The sequence below is a fragment of the Myotis nattereri genome (assembly GCF_964212035.1).
Source record: "Myotis nattereri genome assembly, chromosome: 14".
Lineage (NCBI taxonomy): Eukaryota > Metazoa > Chordata > Mammalia > Chiroptera > Vespertilionidae > Myotis > Myotis nattereri.
Genome location: NC_138089.1, coordinates 44,853,605 through 44,867,321, shown reverse-complemented (window position 1 = coordinate 44,867,321; position 13,717 = coordinate 44,853,605). Strand labels below are relative to the sequence as shown.

Here is a 13,717-nt window from a genome sequence, read left to right as displayed (position 1 = left end):
GTTCCTTAAATCCCAGTCACCTGGGGGCATATTAAAGTAGAGATTATAGGGCCTGCACCTTGCAGATTCAGTGAGTTTGAGGTAAAAAGTTTTCACCAACAAATTCAGTATTCCTGTTGGGCAGTAAAGTTTAACAACCTTTGTTCTGAATTATCTCTTTTCTCTCCAAATCATGTCATTAATCAAATCACAGTGAAATGCATAGTCTAATTGACTCCTAGGGGATGCCTGCACTTGGGATATGTTTTTAGCCAAGGACTTTGTAGAGACTGTGCTCTGCCTCCTTACCAGTGCCAATTGAGATTTCCTAGATAACAGGGTTGCCTGGGTCTGAGCTTCTTCCAGAGGGTCTTTGGGAAGAGGATAGGAGAGTAAAACCAGTTACTTAAGTTTTGTTTCTTTCACTGTTGTCTCCCAACTCTACATCCAGTTTTACTTTTAGGTATTTAGTTAGGAACATATTTCTTTTATAATTGAAGTTTAATTTGACAGCCAGCTTGTGTTCAAATTTACCGAAACAGTGGTTAATGTATACAAATATATTACTATCAATTATAGTGCATAGGATTTAGAGATTTCTGAGGATGCTAAAGACTTTGCCCTTGTTATTAAAAAAACAACTGATTGGTTTTAGCTCAATCTGTCTATAAAATCACTAGTTTATTGATGAGCAAGAGAAAGTAGTTATTTGTTACCAAGATAAAATATAATTAAATCTAATTTTATGCTGTTAGATCTGGAGTAGGGGATTGTAAACTGCAGATGTTTGCTCTTATTTAATTTATTTTTATATAATACAAAATTTTCTCCCTTGTTTTGTAATAGAAGACATGACAGTAATTTGGTATGCTATAAAATTTAACAATATTATTTAGAAAATAAGGTTTTGTATTAGATATTATCAGTAATTATTTTTATTAAATATTACCATATGTAAATGTTTATATTAAGTTCGATGCACATGCAGTTGTGTCCTTGTATTTATTGGTATACTGCATATTTCATTACTCATTGGCTATTTAATTTTGTAGTTAATGCAGCTGACAATAAACAGAGGGATAAGAACATGACCTGTATTAAAGTTTCTATTGATCCGTAAGTATATTTCAAGTTTAATTTTTTATGCTATGTTGTTTTATGCAGATAGTCCCCAACTTATTAATATTCCTCAAGAATAATGTATGCAATTAGTACTCCTTAGTTTCCCTATTGCTTGAGACCTTGCAAATTTTGCTTTTTTTTTTTTTTTTTTTTAGCTAGAATGTTTTACTTTTATAGTTTCTTCTCTCATTCATGATTTTTTTTCCCAAAGCACTTTCTTATGTGAGCTCTTGGAGATCATTTTTCTTCCTCCTTGATGCTGTGGTTGCTGTTTCAGCTGCTGGAATAATTACTCACTTCTTAACTTTGCTTTGGGACCCAATGCTTGGGCTATTACCAGTATTATTCCAGTTACATTATAAGTAAATTTACTTTTCATGACCTGCATTTGGATTTTTTCATTATTTATAAAATCATTTGTAAATTAGGAACTGCTGGTATAATAAAATATATGCCAGTTGTTCAGCTAATTAGATTGCACCATGATGGTATTGTTTTTGAGGACTGAAAATAATGAAGTTTTTTGAGATTCTATATCTTTTTTAAATCCTCACGAGAGGATATATGTTTTTTAAATTTTATTTGAGAGAGAGAAGGAGGAAGAGAAAGAGAAAGAAACATTTAGGTGAGAGAGAAACAGAAATTGGTTGCTTTTCTTTCTTTTTCTTTTTTAAATATGTTTATTGATTTCAGAGAGGATGGGAGAGGGAGAGAGAGATAGAAACATCAATGAGGGAGAATCATTGATAGGCTGCCTCCTGCACACCCCCTATTGGGGGTTGAGCCCACAACCTGGGCATGTGCCCTGACTGGGAATCAAACCTGGGACCCTTCAGTCTGCAGGTCAACACTTTAGCCACTGACCCATACCAGCCAGGGCTCGGTTGCTTTTCATAAGTACCCCAACTGGGGATCAAACTACAACCCAGTTATGTGCCTTGACCGGGAATCAAATCGGCAATCTTTTGGTGCATGTGATGGTGCTCTAACCAACTAAATGAGCGACTCTGTCAGGCTTTATTTAAAGTTTATTTTCTCTGCTCTTAATTGAAATATATCAAGCCCTGGCCAGATGGCTCCGTTGGTTGGAGTGTCTTCTGTACACTAAAAGGTGGCAGGTTAAATTCCCTGTCAGAGCACATATGTAGGTTGCAGGCTCGATCCTCGGTCAGGGCGCATATGGGAGGCAACTGATCGATGTTTCTGTTTCATGTAGCTCTCCCTCTATCTCCAAAAATCAATTTTAAAAAATGATACAAAATTTTAGTTTTTGTGATTTACTTACTTATTTATTTAATTAATTTCCTCTTGAATCTTTGAATTTCAATTTGGCTTTTATAACAACCCTAGAGCCCTGGTGCATGGATTCGTGCACTGGTGGGGTCCCTCGGGCTGGCCTGAGACCTCTTGCAATCTGGGACCCCTTTGGGGATGTCGGACTGCTGGTTTTGGCCTGATCTCCACAGGCGAGGCTGATGGACCCCACTTGTGCATGTGCACTGGACAGGTTTCGGCCCGATCCCTGCAGACCCCAACGGTGCACGAATCTATGCACTGGGCCTCTAGTATGCATATAAGATCTTTGGTTAGTCTCTTCCTGCCCTCCCCTCTCCTCCCTTCCCTCTGAGATTCATCAGTCTGTTCTATGTTTCCATGCCTGTGCATTGGGCATCTGCCCCCTGGTGGTCAGTGCGCGTCATAGCTACTGGTCGAACGTTTGCTTAGGCTTTTATATATATAGATTTTTTAAGTTGTAATAATTATTTCTAATAACTATTAAGAGATGAAGTTATGTATATATACATGACACAGTGTCTAAGAATAATTCTAACTCAGATTGGCAAATGGTAGCTTTTTAAGCCAATCGTCAGTGTTGATTATGAAGTTAATTTTTTTTGCAAATTTGGATCTTAAATGGGTAAAGGAATCATAGTATATGCTACTCAAAACAACAGGGTAGGCTGCCCGGCTGGTGTGGCTCCGTGGTTGAGTGTCAAACCATGAACCAGGAGGTCATGGTTCTATTACTGGTGGGGGCACATGCCAGGTTGCAGGTTTGATCCTCAGTAGGGGGCATATGGGAGGCAGCAGTCAGCCAATCGATGATTCTCATCATTGATGTTTCTGTCTCTCTCTCCCTCTCTCCTTTTCCCTCTGAAATCAATGAAACATTAAAAAAAACAACAAGACACAAGAAAACAGGGTGGCAAAATTTTCCATCAGGACTATTGCCTATATGAGCTTCTGTTAGCTATAGGATCCTCTATTCCAGTGATGGTGAACCTGTGACATGCGTGTCAGAGGTGACACGCGAACTCATTTTTTTGGTTGATTTTTCTTTGTTAAATGGCATTTAAATATTTAAAATACATATCAAAAATATAAGTCTTTGTTTTACTATGGTTGCAAATATCAAAAAATTTCTATATGTGACACGGCACCAGAGTTAAGTTAGGGTTTTTCAAAATGCTGACACGCCGAGCTCAAAAGGTTCGCCATTTCTGCTCAACGCAGAAGCTGACCCCTGTTGGTCAGTGCACTCCCAAAGGGGGAGCACTGCTCAGCCAGAACCAGGCTGAGGGCTGGTGAGCGCAGCAGCAGTGGCGGGAGCCTCTCCCTCCTCTGCTGCAGGCGGGTGGTAAGGAGCCAGAGGTCCTGGACTGCGAGAGCCCCGGAGCCTCTATTCTATACAATTCAGGGCTAAAATGTGTAGTTTTTTTGTGATAGAAAAATCTAAAAAGACCTAAAATTGGTAATATCTACATATTATAAAACCACTAAAATTAGTTTATGACAATGATTGCCACAATACAAACAGCTTTCTAATATTTAGCAACAGAATGGAGTACAGTTCAAGCTGCCCATCCTATTTTCATCTGTACAGCTACAGTAGTTAGGTATAAAATGAAAATGACTATGGCTGCTGGCTTTTTAGAGCTTGTGGTTTACAAGTGGTATACTGGTAGAATGAAGCAGGAAGATCATGGCTAATTTATCCTATATCCTATATAAAAGTGTAATACACAAATTGACTGAATGGCAGAACAACCGGTCGCTATGATGTGCACTGACCACCAGGGGCAGGCGCTCAACGCAGAAGCTGACCCCTGTTGGTCAGTGCACTCCCAAAGGGGGAGCACTGCTCAGCCAGAACCAGGCTGAGGGCTGGTGAGCGCAGCAGCAGTGGCGGGAGCCTCTCCCTCCTCTGCTGCAGGCGGGTGGTAAGGAGCCAGAGGTCCTGGACTGCGAGAGCCCTGGACTGCAAGAGGAATGTCCCCCGAGGGGTCCCAGACTGCAAGAGGGCGCAGGTTGGGCTGAGGGAACCCCAGTGCACAAATCTCATGCATCGGGCCTCTAGTGTTAAAAGAAAACGAAATCTCTGGCTGACTTCTTATGGTAAAAGCTTCACTGCTTTTTACTGTTTTTTGGGAAGTTGAGAAGAGCTTCTTTTTCTGAGAAATTTTGCACTATTACTTGCAGATCTTAGTGATCCTAATTAGAGTTAGAACTTCAGGGATACAAATGTGTGTCCTCAGTAAGTATGTTCTGGAAAGATGAGTGAGTGTCTTTCAATTAGCAATGACTGATGTTTTGCTCATAATCAGGTTTATTCTGTTCTTTTTTTTTGTTAATCCTCATCTGAGGATATTTTTCCATCGATTTTTAGAGAGAGTGGAAAGGAAGGGGAGAAACAGAGAGAGAAACATTGATGTGAGAGAGACACATCAATTGGTTGCCTTCCATGGGCCTCGACCAGGGCTGGGGATGAGCCTGCAGCGGAGGTATGTGCCCTTGACCGGAATTGAACCTGGGACTCTTCAGTCCATGGCCGCTGCTCTATCCACTGAACGATACTGGCTAGGGCTATTCTGTATTACTTTACTTTTGATGGAAATAAATGTTTGTAAACTATTTAAGCCCTAATCTCTGTTTGTTTATTTACAGTGAATCTAACATTATAAGCATTTGGAATAATGGGAAAGGCATTCCAGTAGTAGAACATAAAGTAGAGAAGGTTTATGTTCCTGCATTAATTTTTGGACAGCTTTTAACATCCAGTAACTATGACGATGATGAGAAAAAAGTAACAGGTAAAGAAAGTCTAAATGGCTGGCTAGATATTTTATTAAAAAATATTGCTCTCAACATAAAGCTCTTATTATTCCTATATAAAATATTACAGAAGAGGAAACCTGTGTAGTTTTGTTGTGAGAAAAATTCTTTTCAGAATTAATATCTATGAAAAACTATCCTGTATAAGTATTATCTTGATTATACGCTGCCAGATACTTTGAAAGCTTAATTTATAGTACATTGATTTATGTTAGAACTCCTGAAACTCTAACCAGGATGACAGATTGAGTTTTGAATTACTGATGAAAGTAAGATTTGTGATTCCTATATATGAGAGCTTGGTATTGCATAAATATTCTGTCTTTTGGTATCAGTTAAATTACTTTTAAACTGTCTTCTTTAAGAGAGTTAAGATTGAAAATTAGACTCTGTAAATAGAGTTGAAAATGCTTTGACCAACCAAATGTTGTCTTATTATGTTAACCAAGTAGGTTGATACTGTTTTCTTTTGTGTGTTTAAAACCAAAGACTAAAAATTTGTAATAGAGAAGTGACTTCGATAGAAAGTTTAAATTTCATACTCATATATTTACTGGATTATAGGAGATACCAAGCTTACTTTAAAAAAGTTTGATGAAGATAAAGTATGTACAAAATACATACTTTAATTATATATATGCTATATAATTATATATATGCTAAATTTTAATTGTAACTTTCTTTAAATGAAAAAGTTTGTATTCTGACATATTCAGTTGATGATAGTTAAGGTAGTGCAGTAAGTAAAACTTACTGCAACAGACCTGTCCTCTGGTAGGTAAGTTAAAGTTCTTTAACATCATTTTCTTTAAACCTTTCACATTTAATTGTTCTTACAGGTGGTCGAAATGGTTATGGTGCAAAACTTTGTAATATTTTCAGTACAAAGTTTACAGTAGAAACTGCTTGCAAAGAATACAAACATAGTTTTAAACAGGTATGATAAATATGTATCTAATTGCTTTTCAAAAATAATCATGCTTTGTTGCTTTGCTAAGATAATACCTTAGGTAAATTGCAATCACACACACACACACACACACACACACATACACACACACACACTCTTAAGTGTTAAGCATGTCATCATAGTGTAAAAGACTTTAGAATGTCTGGGAGATTTTACATAAGCCTGTCTTTCTCCTATTCCCTTAAAATGCTTTAACAGACTTTTCTTTGAACATTGTAAAGCTTTAGTGAAAATGCCCTGAACTTCAAAGATAATTGAAATATATCCACTTTGGATGTTTAAAACTTCCTCATCTATAATAATAAAAGTGTAATATGCTAATTAGACCAGATGTCCTTCTGGACGACCTTCCGGATGAAGCTGGGGCTATGAGGGAAGCCTGGGTGCCGGCAGCCAGAGGGAAGCCTGGATCCTGGGTGCCAGAGGGAAGCTGGTGCCGGCAGCCGGGGGAGGGAAGGCCTACTCTTGCACGAATCTTGTGCATTGGGCCTCTAGTTGATTCATGAAATTAATATTTTAAAATTTTATTTTACTCTTGTATGCCTTTGAAAATAGAGTTAAATTTTACATAAGGTAAAATAAATTTCTCAGTCAAGCATAATACCTTATTTTTGTAAAATTCTATATAGTCGTGATGAAAAACTTAGGATATTTTATTAACTATGTATCAAGTTGTGCAATTTATTTTGGTTATTTTCAACATGAGATTGTTATAATATTTAAAAATTTTTAATCTTTAATATCAGGCTCAAAGATTTGTTAGGTTTGTTGATTGGCTGAAAAATGTATATAGTTGTGGTAATTGTATTTCATGAGCTGAGTCTTTACGTATTATAAAATATAGAAACATAGAAATATTTGAATGTATTTTCTTTTAAAGACATGGATGAATAATATGATGAAGACTTCTGAAGCCAAAATTAAACATTTTGATGGTGAAGATTACACATGCATAACATTCCAACCAGATCTGTCCAAATTTAAGATGGAAAAACTTGACAAGGATATTGTGGCCCTCATGACCAGAAGAGCTTATGATTTGGCTGGTTCATGCAAAGGGGTCAAGGTCATGTTTAATGGAAAGAAATTGCCTGTAAGTATCTTCTAAAATAGTTAATGCTTTGTTATTTTGTAGATATCTTATAGTTAGATGTTTTAAAATCTAATATCATTACCTTTTTCTTTTAACTGGTATATTTCAGTGATTCAATTTAAACTGATTATTGATATATTTGGATTAAAACATCTTGCTAGCTGTTTTCTATTCATTGTATTTGTTCTTTGTTTCTTAATTCCTTTTATTCAACCTTCTCTGGTTTTAATTGAGCATTTTTTAATGATTCCATTTTATCACCTCTGTTTAGTTATACATCTTTTTAAAACTTTTTTAGTGTTTGCCCTAGGTTTTACAATTTCATTTGTAAATACTTTGAGTCTACCCTCAAATAATTGATCACTTAATGTGTAGTGAAAGGACTTTCTAACAGTGTATCTTCAGAATCTTCCTCCCATTTCTTATGTCATTACCATCATACATTTCATTTTTACACATGCTATAAATACCAGAAGAATGACAACGAGGCAGAAGAAACATTTGAGAAAATGATTGCAGAAATTTTTCACAGTTAGTGACGTCATTGTTAATGCTTTAAGCATTCAGTTATCTCTTAGAGAAATTAAAAATATAATACCTACATTCACTCCATTTCCAGTGCTCTTAATTTCTTGGCGTAGATTTAAGTTTCTGATTTTAATCACATTCCTTTTGCCTGGAGATCTTCCTTTAACATTTTTGTAGGGCATTTTTGCTGGTAATAAGTTCTCTCAGGTTATGTTTGTCTGAGAGTTTTTGTTTCCCTTCACTTTCAAAGACAATAGAAATTTCACAGGATACAGAATTTGGGGTTGACATTTCTTTTTCTTTCAATACTTAAAGATGTCACTCTGTTGTCTTCTTGCTTGCATGGTTTCTGATGAGAAGTCTGCTGTAGTTCATATCCTTCTTCCTCTGTTGGTAAGGTGTTTCATTTTCCTCTGGCTGCCTTGAAGATTTTCTCTTTGTCTTTGTTTTCTTTGAGTATGATATGCTTAGGTGTGTATATGGGTTTGTGTGTGTATGTGTGTTTTTGCATTTATTTCGTTTGGTGTTTATTGTCTGTTACTGATCTTGGAAAATTTTGGCCATTATTTCTTCCAATATTTCTTTTGTGCTGTTTTTTCTTTTTCTTCTGGTATTTCATTTATGCACATGTTATACTACTTGGTATTGTTCTAAGCTCTTGGATGTTTTGCTCTGCTTTCTTCATTCTTTTTCTTTGTGTTTCAGTTTTTTAAGTTCTATTGCCCTATTTTTTTAAGATGAAGTGGTATTTTAATTACTTTATGCCCTCTTTTAATTTTAATGAATTTTTTCTTTATTGTGTCAAGTTTACGATGAGCCTGCTGAAGGCATTCTCTATGTCTTCTGTTTTTGATTCCTGGCATTTCCATTTGATACTTCCTTACAGCATCCATCTCTCTGCTAAAGTTGCATGTTGCCTACCCTTCTCCATTAGAGCCTTTGACATATGAATCATAGTTATTTTAAATGCCCTATTTGGTAGTTAAAATACCTGTGACATAATCTGAGTTTGATTCTGGTGATTGCTTTATCTTTTCAGATTGTTTTTTCTTGCCTTTTGGCACGCCTTATAAGTTTTTGTAGAAAAACAGCTATGTTGTATAGTGTAGATATGGAGTAAATAAGCTTTAGTATGAGGATTTATGTTAATTTATATAGGAAATGGGATGTGTTTGCAGTTTGTTGTTGTAGTTACTGGTGTTGAGGTTTGTTGTTGCTATAAGCAACAGAGACTTCAAATTCTTCCTTGTTCTTGTTTTTTTCTCTTTGATTTGGGCCTTCCTTTTGAGCTGCCCCTCAAGGAGGCTATGTCTCTTGTAGCTCTGCCAGCTGAAACCCTCTATTATTATTGGAGGCCTGTTAGCATGGTAGTAGGTTACTTATGTCTGATAAAGTTTCAGATTGGAGTACACAATGGGCCTGTGTATTTAGCCTTTACAAATATGTCTATTCCTCTTCTAGAGGCAGAGATTTTTCCTTTGCCCTCTATTCTTTTCCCTAGTTGCAGCAGGTATCTGTCAGTATTCTCATTCAGTATTCTTGAGGCTTCCTGCTCTGCAGAATGCCTTTAAAAAAACAAAACTTAAATGATTAAGGGGTGGGATGGGGTAAGGCAGGGCAGAATGACTTCATTCCAGCTACAGTCATATTTTGCCAATGCTCTCTAGCAGTATCCTTCCCCTGGCAAATTAAGGTTTTATTGGTAAGGGAAATGGTCTGGGTGGAATTCCCAGTGGTTCCTGCTTTCCTCCCCTAGCTAGCACCATTGGGGGAACTTTTTTTTTTTAGATTCTCTCTTCCCTGTGAGAATTTGTGGGGGTTCCTGGAGGAAAAGCCTGCAAAAGAGTAGGAACCCTTTATAATATAGCCCTCAGGGGATTCACACACACATACTAGTCCATACTTGTCCTATAGCAATTTGTCAAAATTTCTGGTTTAATGTTCCTTTTGGCTTATATGACAGTAGGCAGCTTCTGCCCTAGTTAAGCAAATGTTTCGGTTCTGTGTCTCCTACAGACTCCTAACTCTCTTCAGGCTCAGGATGGCCAGATGGTCTGTGATCTCAATTTTTTGAGGGTTTATAAAATATCAGTTTGTCTGACCAGTTCTTTATAAGGGCACAAGCTTATTCTTTTTCTTTTTTTCTAGCCGTCTTCCATGTCTGAACTCAAAGTGGAAGTCTACTTTGTTATTTTAAAAAACTTAAACTTTTGAAAGATTTTATAATAATTTACCAGTTCAGCTATCCTTTCATAACCTTTCTTTATCAAGTACATAGAGAATTAATTGATTTTTTTTTGAGGATAGGGATCAAGGAGTAGAATAGGGGAAAGTCATGAAGGTTTGGATCTGCCACATAAGCTGTTGTGAAGTAAGGGAAATGAAAGTTTGAGAGTACCCGATGGCATTCACCTAGTTGAGCTGCCAATATTAGATTGTTTATTGTAATTGTTTTTCAAATTAATAGGTAAATGGATTTCGCAGTTATGTAGATCTTTATGTGAAAGACAAATTGGATGAAACTGGAGTGGCCCTGAAAGTTATTCATGAACTTGCAAATGAAAGATGGGATGTTTGTCTTACATTGAGTGAAAAAGGATTCCAGCAAATAAGCTTTGTAAATAGCATTGCAACAACAAAAGTAAGTATAGTATGTTAATTATCTTTTATTTCTAAGTAAGTGGTAGAACAATGCTTCATTAAAAACAACAAGATCAATAACAACAACAGCAAAAAACCACTCCAAATCTGCTTTGGTGAAATCAGAATTGACTTATGAAAATGAAAGTTTATTTTCTGTAGCTGTCTTATAATTTAACATCCATTGAGAAATAAGTTTATACTATTAATGTTTAAAGTTGACTACATTTATATTTTATGAAATTTACAATGATAAATTCCTTATACTGTGTTCTGAGTTTAAGATGTAGAAGAAAGACTAGTAGGAGATGAGTATGTTTAGGATGGTCATTCTATGGAGTTTAAACCCTCTTCTTTAGGTTTTTTGATTTAAAAAATCAATGAAATTCTTCCCATTTAAAAGCATCTATCCATGACCAGAGTAAAGTATTATTATGCAATATAAGCAAACATGTATCCCTAGAATAACCTAAAGTACTGTTTTTATCACTTTGTCACTCTTCTTCAGGTTTTAATATTTTTGATGTTCAATTTTTTAATAATCTAGTTATCACTTTCTCTAGTCAACAAAAATCCTGCATTCATTATGATTGCATTTTATTATATGTAATAGAAACCTAATGTAAGCATGTAAAAGTTTTACTTTTCCTCTCATATCTAAGAACCAGGGGTAGGCAGTCTTAATTCAGTACTATGACTCCATAGTGTCATTAGGGACCTATGCTTTCCCTGGCTTTCTTTCCTGCCACCTTTAGCATATGGCTTTTTTTCTCATGCCTTTTAAGTTGCCTGCTGCACTTCCATGCCTCATTTCTAAGTCCTAGGGAGAGAGAATTAGGTTGGGAAAATGCATATGCCAACTAAATTTCTCCCTTTTTAAATTGTGATAACATATGTATAACAGAATAGTTTTTCTGGAAACCCCATCCAGTAGACCTCTCCTAACATCTTTGGCTAGAACCGTGTCATGTGGGTACCTCTAGCTGCAAGGAGTCCAGATTGGAGAATCTTTGTAATTGGGCATGTTGCCAGTTAAAACAAATTTGGATTTGTCAATAAAGTAAAAGGGGAAAGTGGATATTGCATGGACAACTGTAATGCTTGCCACAGTCCCTAAGCTTAACTATTGTGTCATTTATCACCCCCAGTATTCATTCTCACTTCCATGTCAGGTTTTTTTAAAAATTGTTTTTGCTTTCTATAAAATTGGCTAATTGATTCTATGGCCAAAGAGACCTTATTTTTTAATTCCCAACTCTGCTATTCTGACACTCATATTACTACTCTGGAAAATGGGTTTAATAATACTGACTGCACAAAGTTGTAAAGATAAACACTCATTTTAGAAAAAATGAATACGTAAGTATTTTGCTACCTTACTATAGAAGATTTTGTATTTTTTTTTCTTTTTAGGGTGGACGGCATGTGGATTATGTAGTAGATCAAGTTGTTGGTAAACTGATTGAAGTAGTCAAGAAAAAGAACAAAGCTGGTGTATCAGTGAAACCATTTCAAGTAAGTGATGCTATAGTATTCTGTTGAAGTAGTAAATAATACCAGTTCTGATGTTGACTTATTTTTTTGGTATGTTTTCAACAGGTGAAAAACCATATATGGGTTTTTATTAATTGCCTTATTGAAAACCCAACTTTTGATTCTCAGACTAAGGAAAACATGACTTTGCAACCCAAAAGTTTTGGGTCCAAATGCCAACTGTCAGAAAAATTTTTCAAAGCAGTGAGTAAAACTTGTATTATTTTTCAGTGTGTTTTTATTGAAAGTTAAGTAGTTTTCTTTATTTTATTTGTGATTAGTTTCTTATATTAACTAGATATAGGCATATTTATACTACAGACTAATACACTTAATTCTGCAAACTTCAAAGGGTAAACTTTATTTTGTTAAACAATTGGTTATTTTGCCAAGAATTGAAATAGGTAATCTTTTAATTAATTGTGTTTGTGGCTTTGCTTTGGTCATTATAAAGCCAGATATTCCCCCAATAGGTGTTCAGGTCCTGTTAGGACTTTTGATTTCAATCTTTTTATTCATTTCAACTTTATGTTTAGATATTTACCATTGTGTAGTTGTTTTTTTAAAAATTGTGATAACATATGTATAACAGAATTTTTTATATTCTTCATATTTTAAAATTATTTTACTTTGCACATAATTATTTAGGCTGCTTTAACCTTTCTGATACAAGGTGAGAATACAAATAAATAATGAATCTTAGATTTATAACCAAGATTTGCGACTGCTAATAGCTTCTCATAATCTGTTATTTACAAGTAAGATTTGCCTCAGTTCCCTTATTCAGCAGTACCCTCAAAAACATATTAATAAACATATGTAAAGTTCCTTTACGTATGTTTGCACTAGGAATGTAAAGATGAATAAACGATAGCTCTTCTTTGGAAATTTATAATTTGGTGGAGGAGTAAGTGTGGTAGTGGTAACATACTTATCAAATTCCATTATCAGAATTTTAAAGGTAGGTTCTCACAAACAAAAACAAATTTAGATAATAGCTGAAAGCCTATGAAAATAGTACTTTTAATTCTGTTCATAATTGATTCAGAATACAAATGACCTTATGTTAATGCTTTCCCAAATTTGTGCTCTCATAAAAGTTCTCATTTTGAACTGATTTGATTTTAGATTTTCTACTTTTTCATTTTTGGAAGATTAAGCTTAAATTTGGTAATATACTTCACCTCTTTTATATCTCAAACATTCCAAAAAACTCTTCTGTACACCTAAAATCAAACTACCCAGGATGATGAAAAATAACTCCACTTGGAGCTGCTTCACTTTATTTTCTTTTTGGTAAACATGTGGTCACATGTTGATTAACTGCTGAGTGACACACTATTTACAATGTTGAAATGCTCATTATCAAACTTTTTAAAGAATAAGAACTATTCGTAAGTTCTTGAATTTATCCTAATGTTTCCTTTATGTTAATATTTTTTATTTGTCATAGTGAATTCAAGATTCACATTTTTGTATTGACAGATATCAGAAATGTCAGTGAATAGAATTTACAAGCTGGTAAATTCAAGGGTGGATCAGCTTAACTGTGTTAATTTTAGCAAAATGAACTTCTGAGCAAAGATATATATATTTCTCATGGAGTTTATTAGAATATAATTTTTTCATATCTAGTAAAATCTTTTCTTCATGCTTTTATATTTCAGTATAGTAACTGTCAGAGTTAGTTTTACTGTAGTTAGAATAAAATTTACTAGTGCAAATAATTATCATTGTTA

General features: G+C 35.0%; 1 protein-coding gene across 2 annotated transcripts in view; it reads left to right on the top strand.

Moving 5' to 3' along the window:
* Positions 1-13,717, top strand: part of TOP2B (DNA topoisomerase II beta) — a gene marked incomplete at its 5' end in the record, with an annotated part of 61,229 nt that overhangs the window by 18,895 nt on the left and 28,617 nt on the right. For both annotated transcript variants that reach the window (XM_081105809.1, XM_081105808.1), the window contains 7 exons: positions 1,032-1,095; positions 5,047-5,192; positions 6,054-6,151; positions 7,065-7,277; positions 10,273-10,446; positions 11,859-11,960; positions 12,045-12,182. In XM_081105809.1, coding sequence (XP_080961935.1) covers positions 1,032-1,095; positions 5,047-5,192; positions 6,054-6,151; positions 7,065-7,277; positions 10,273-10,446; positions 11,859-11,960; positions 12,045-12,182 — 935 coding nt within the window. The remainder of the gene's footprint in view (positions 1-1,031; positions 1,096-5,046; positions 5,193-6,053; positions 6,152-7,064; positions 7,278-10,272; positions 10,447-11,858; positions 11,961-12,044; positions 12,183-13,717) is intronic.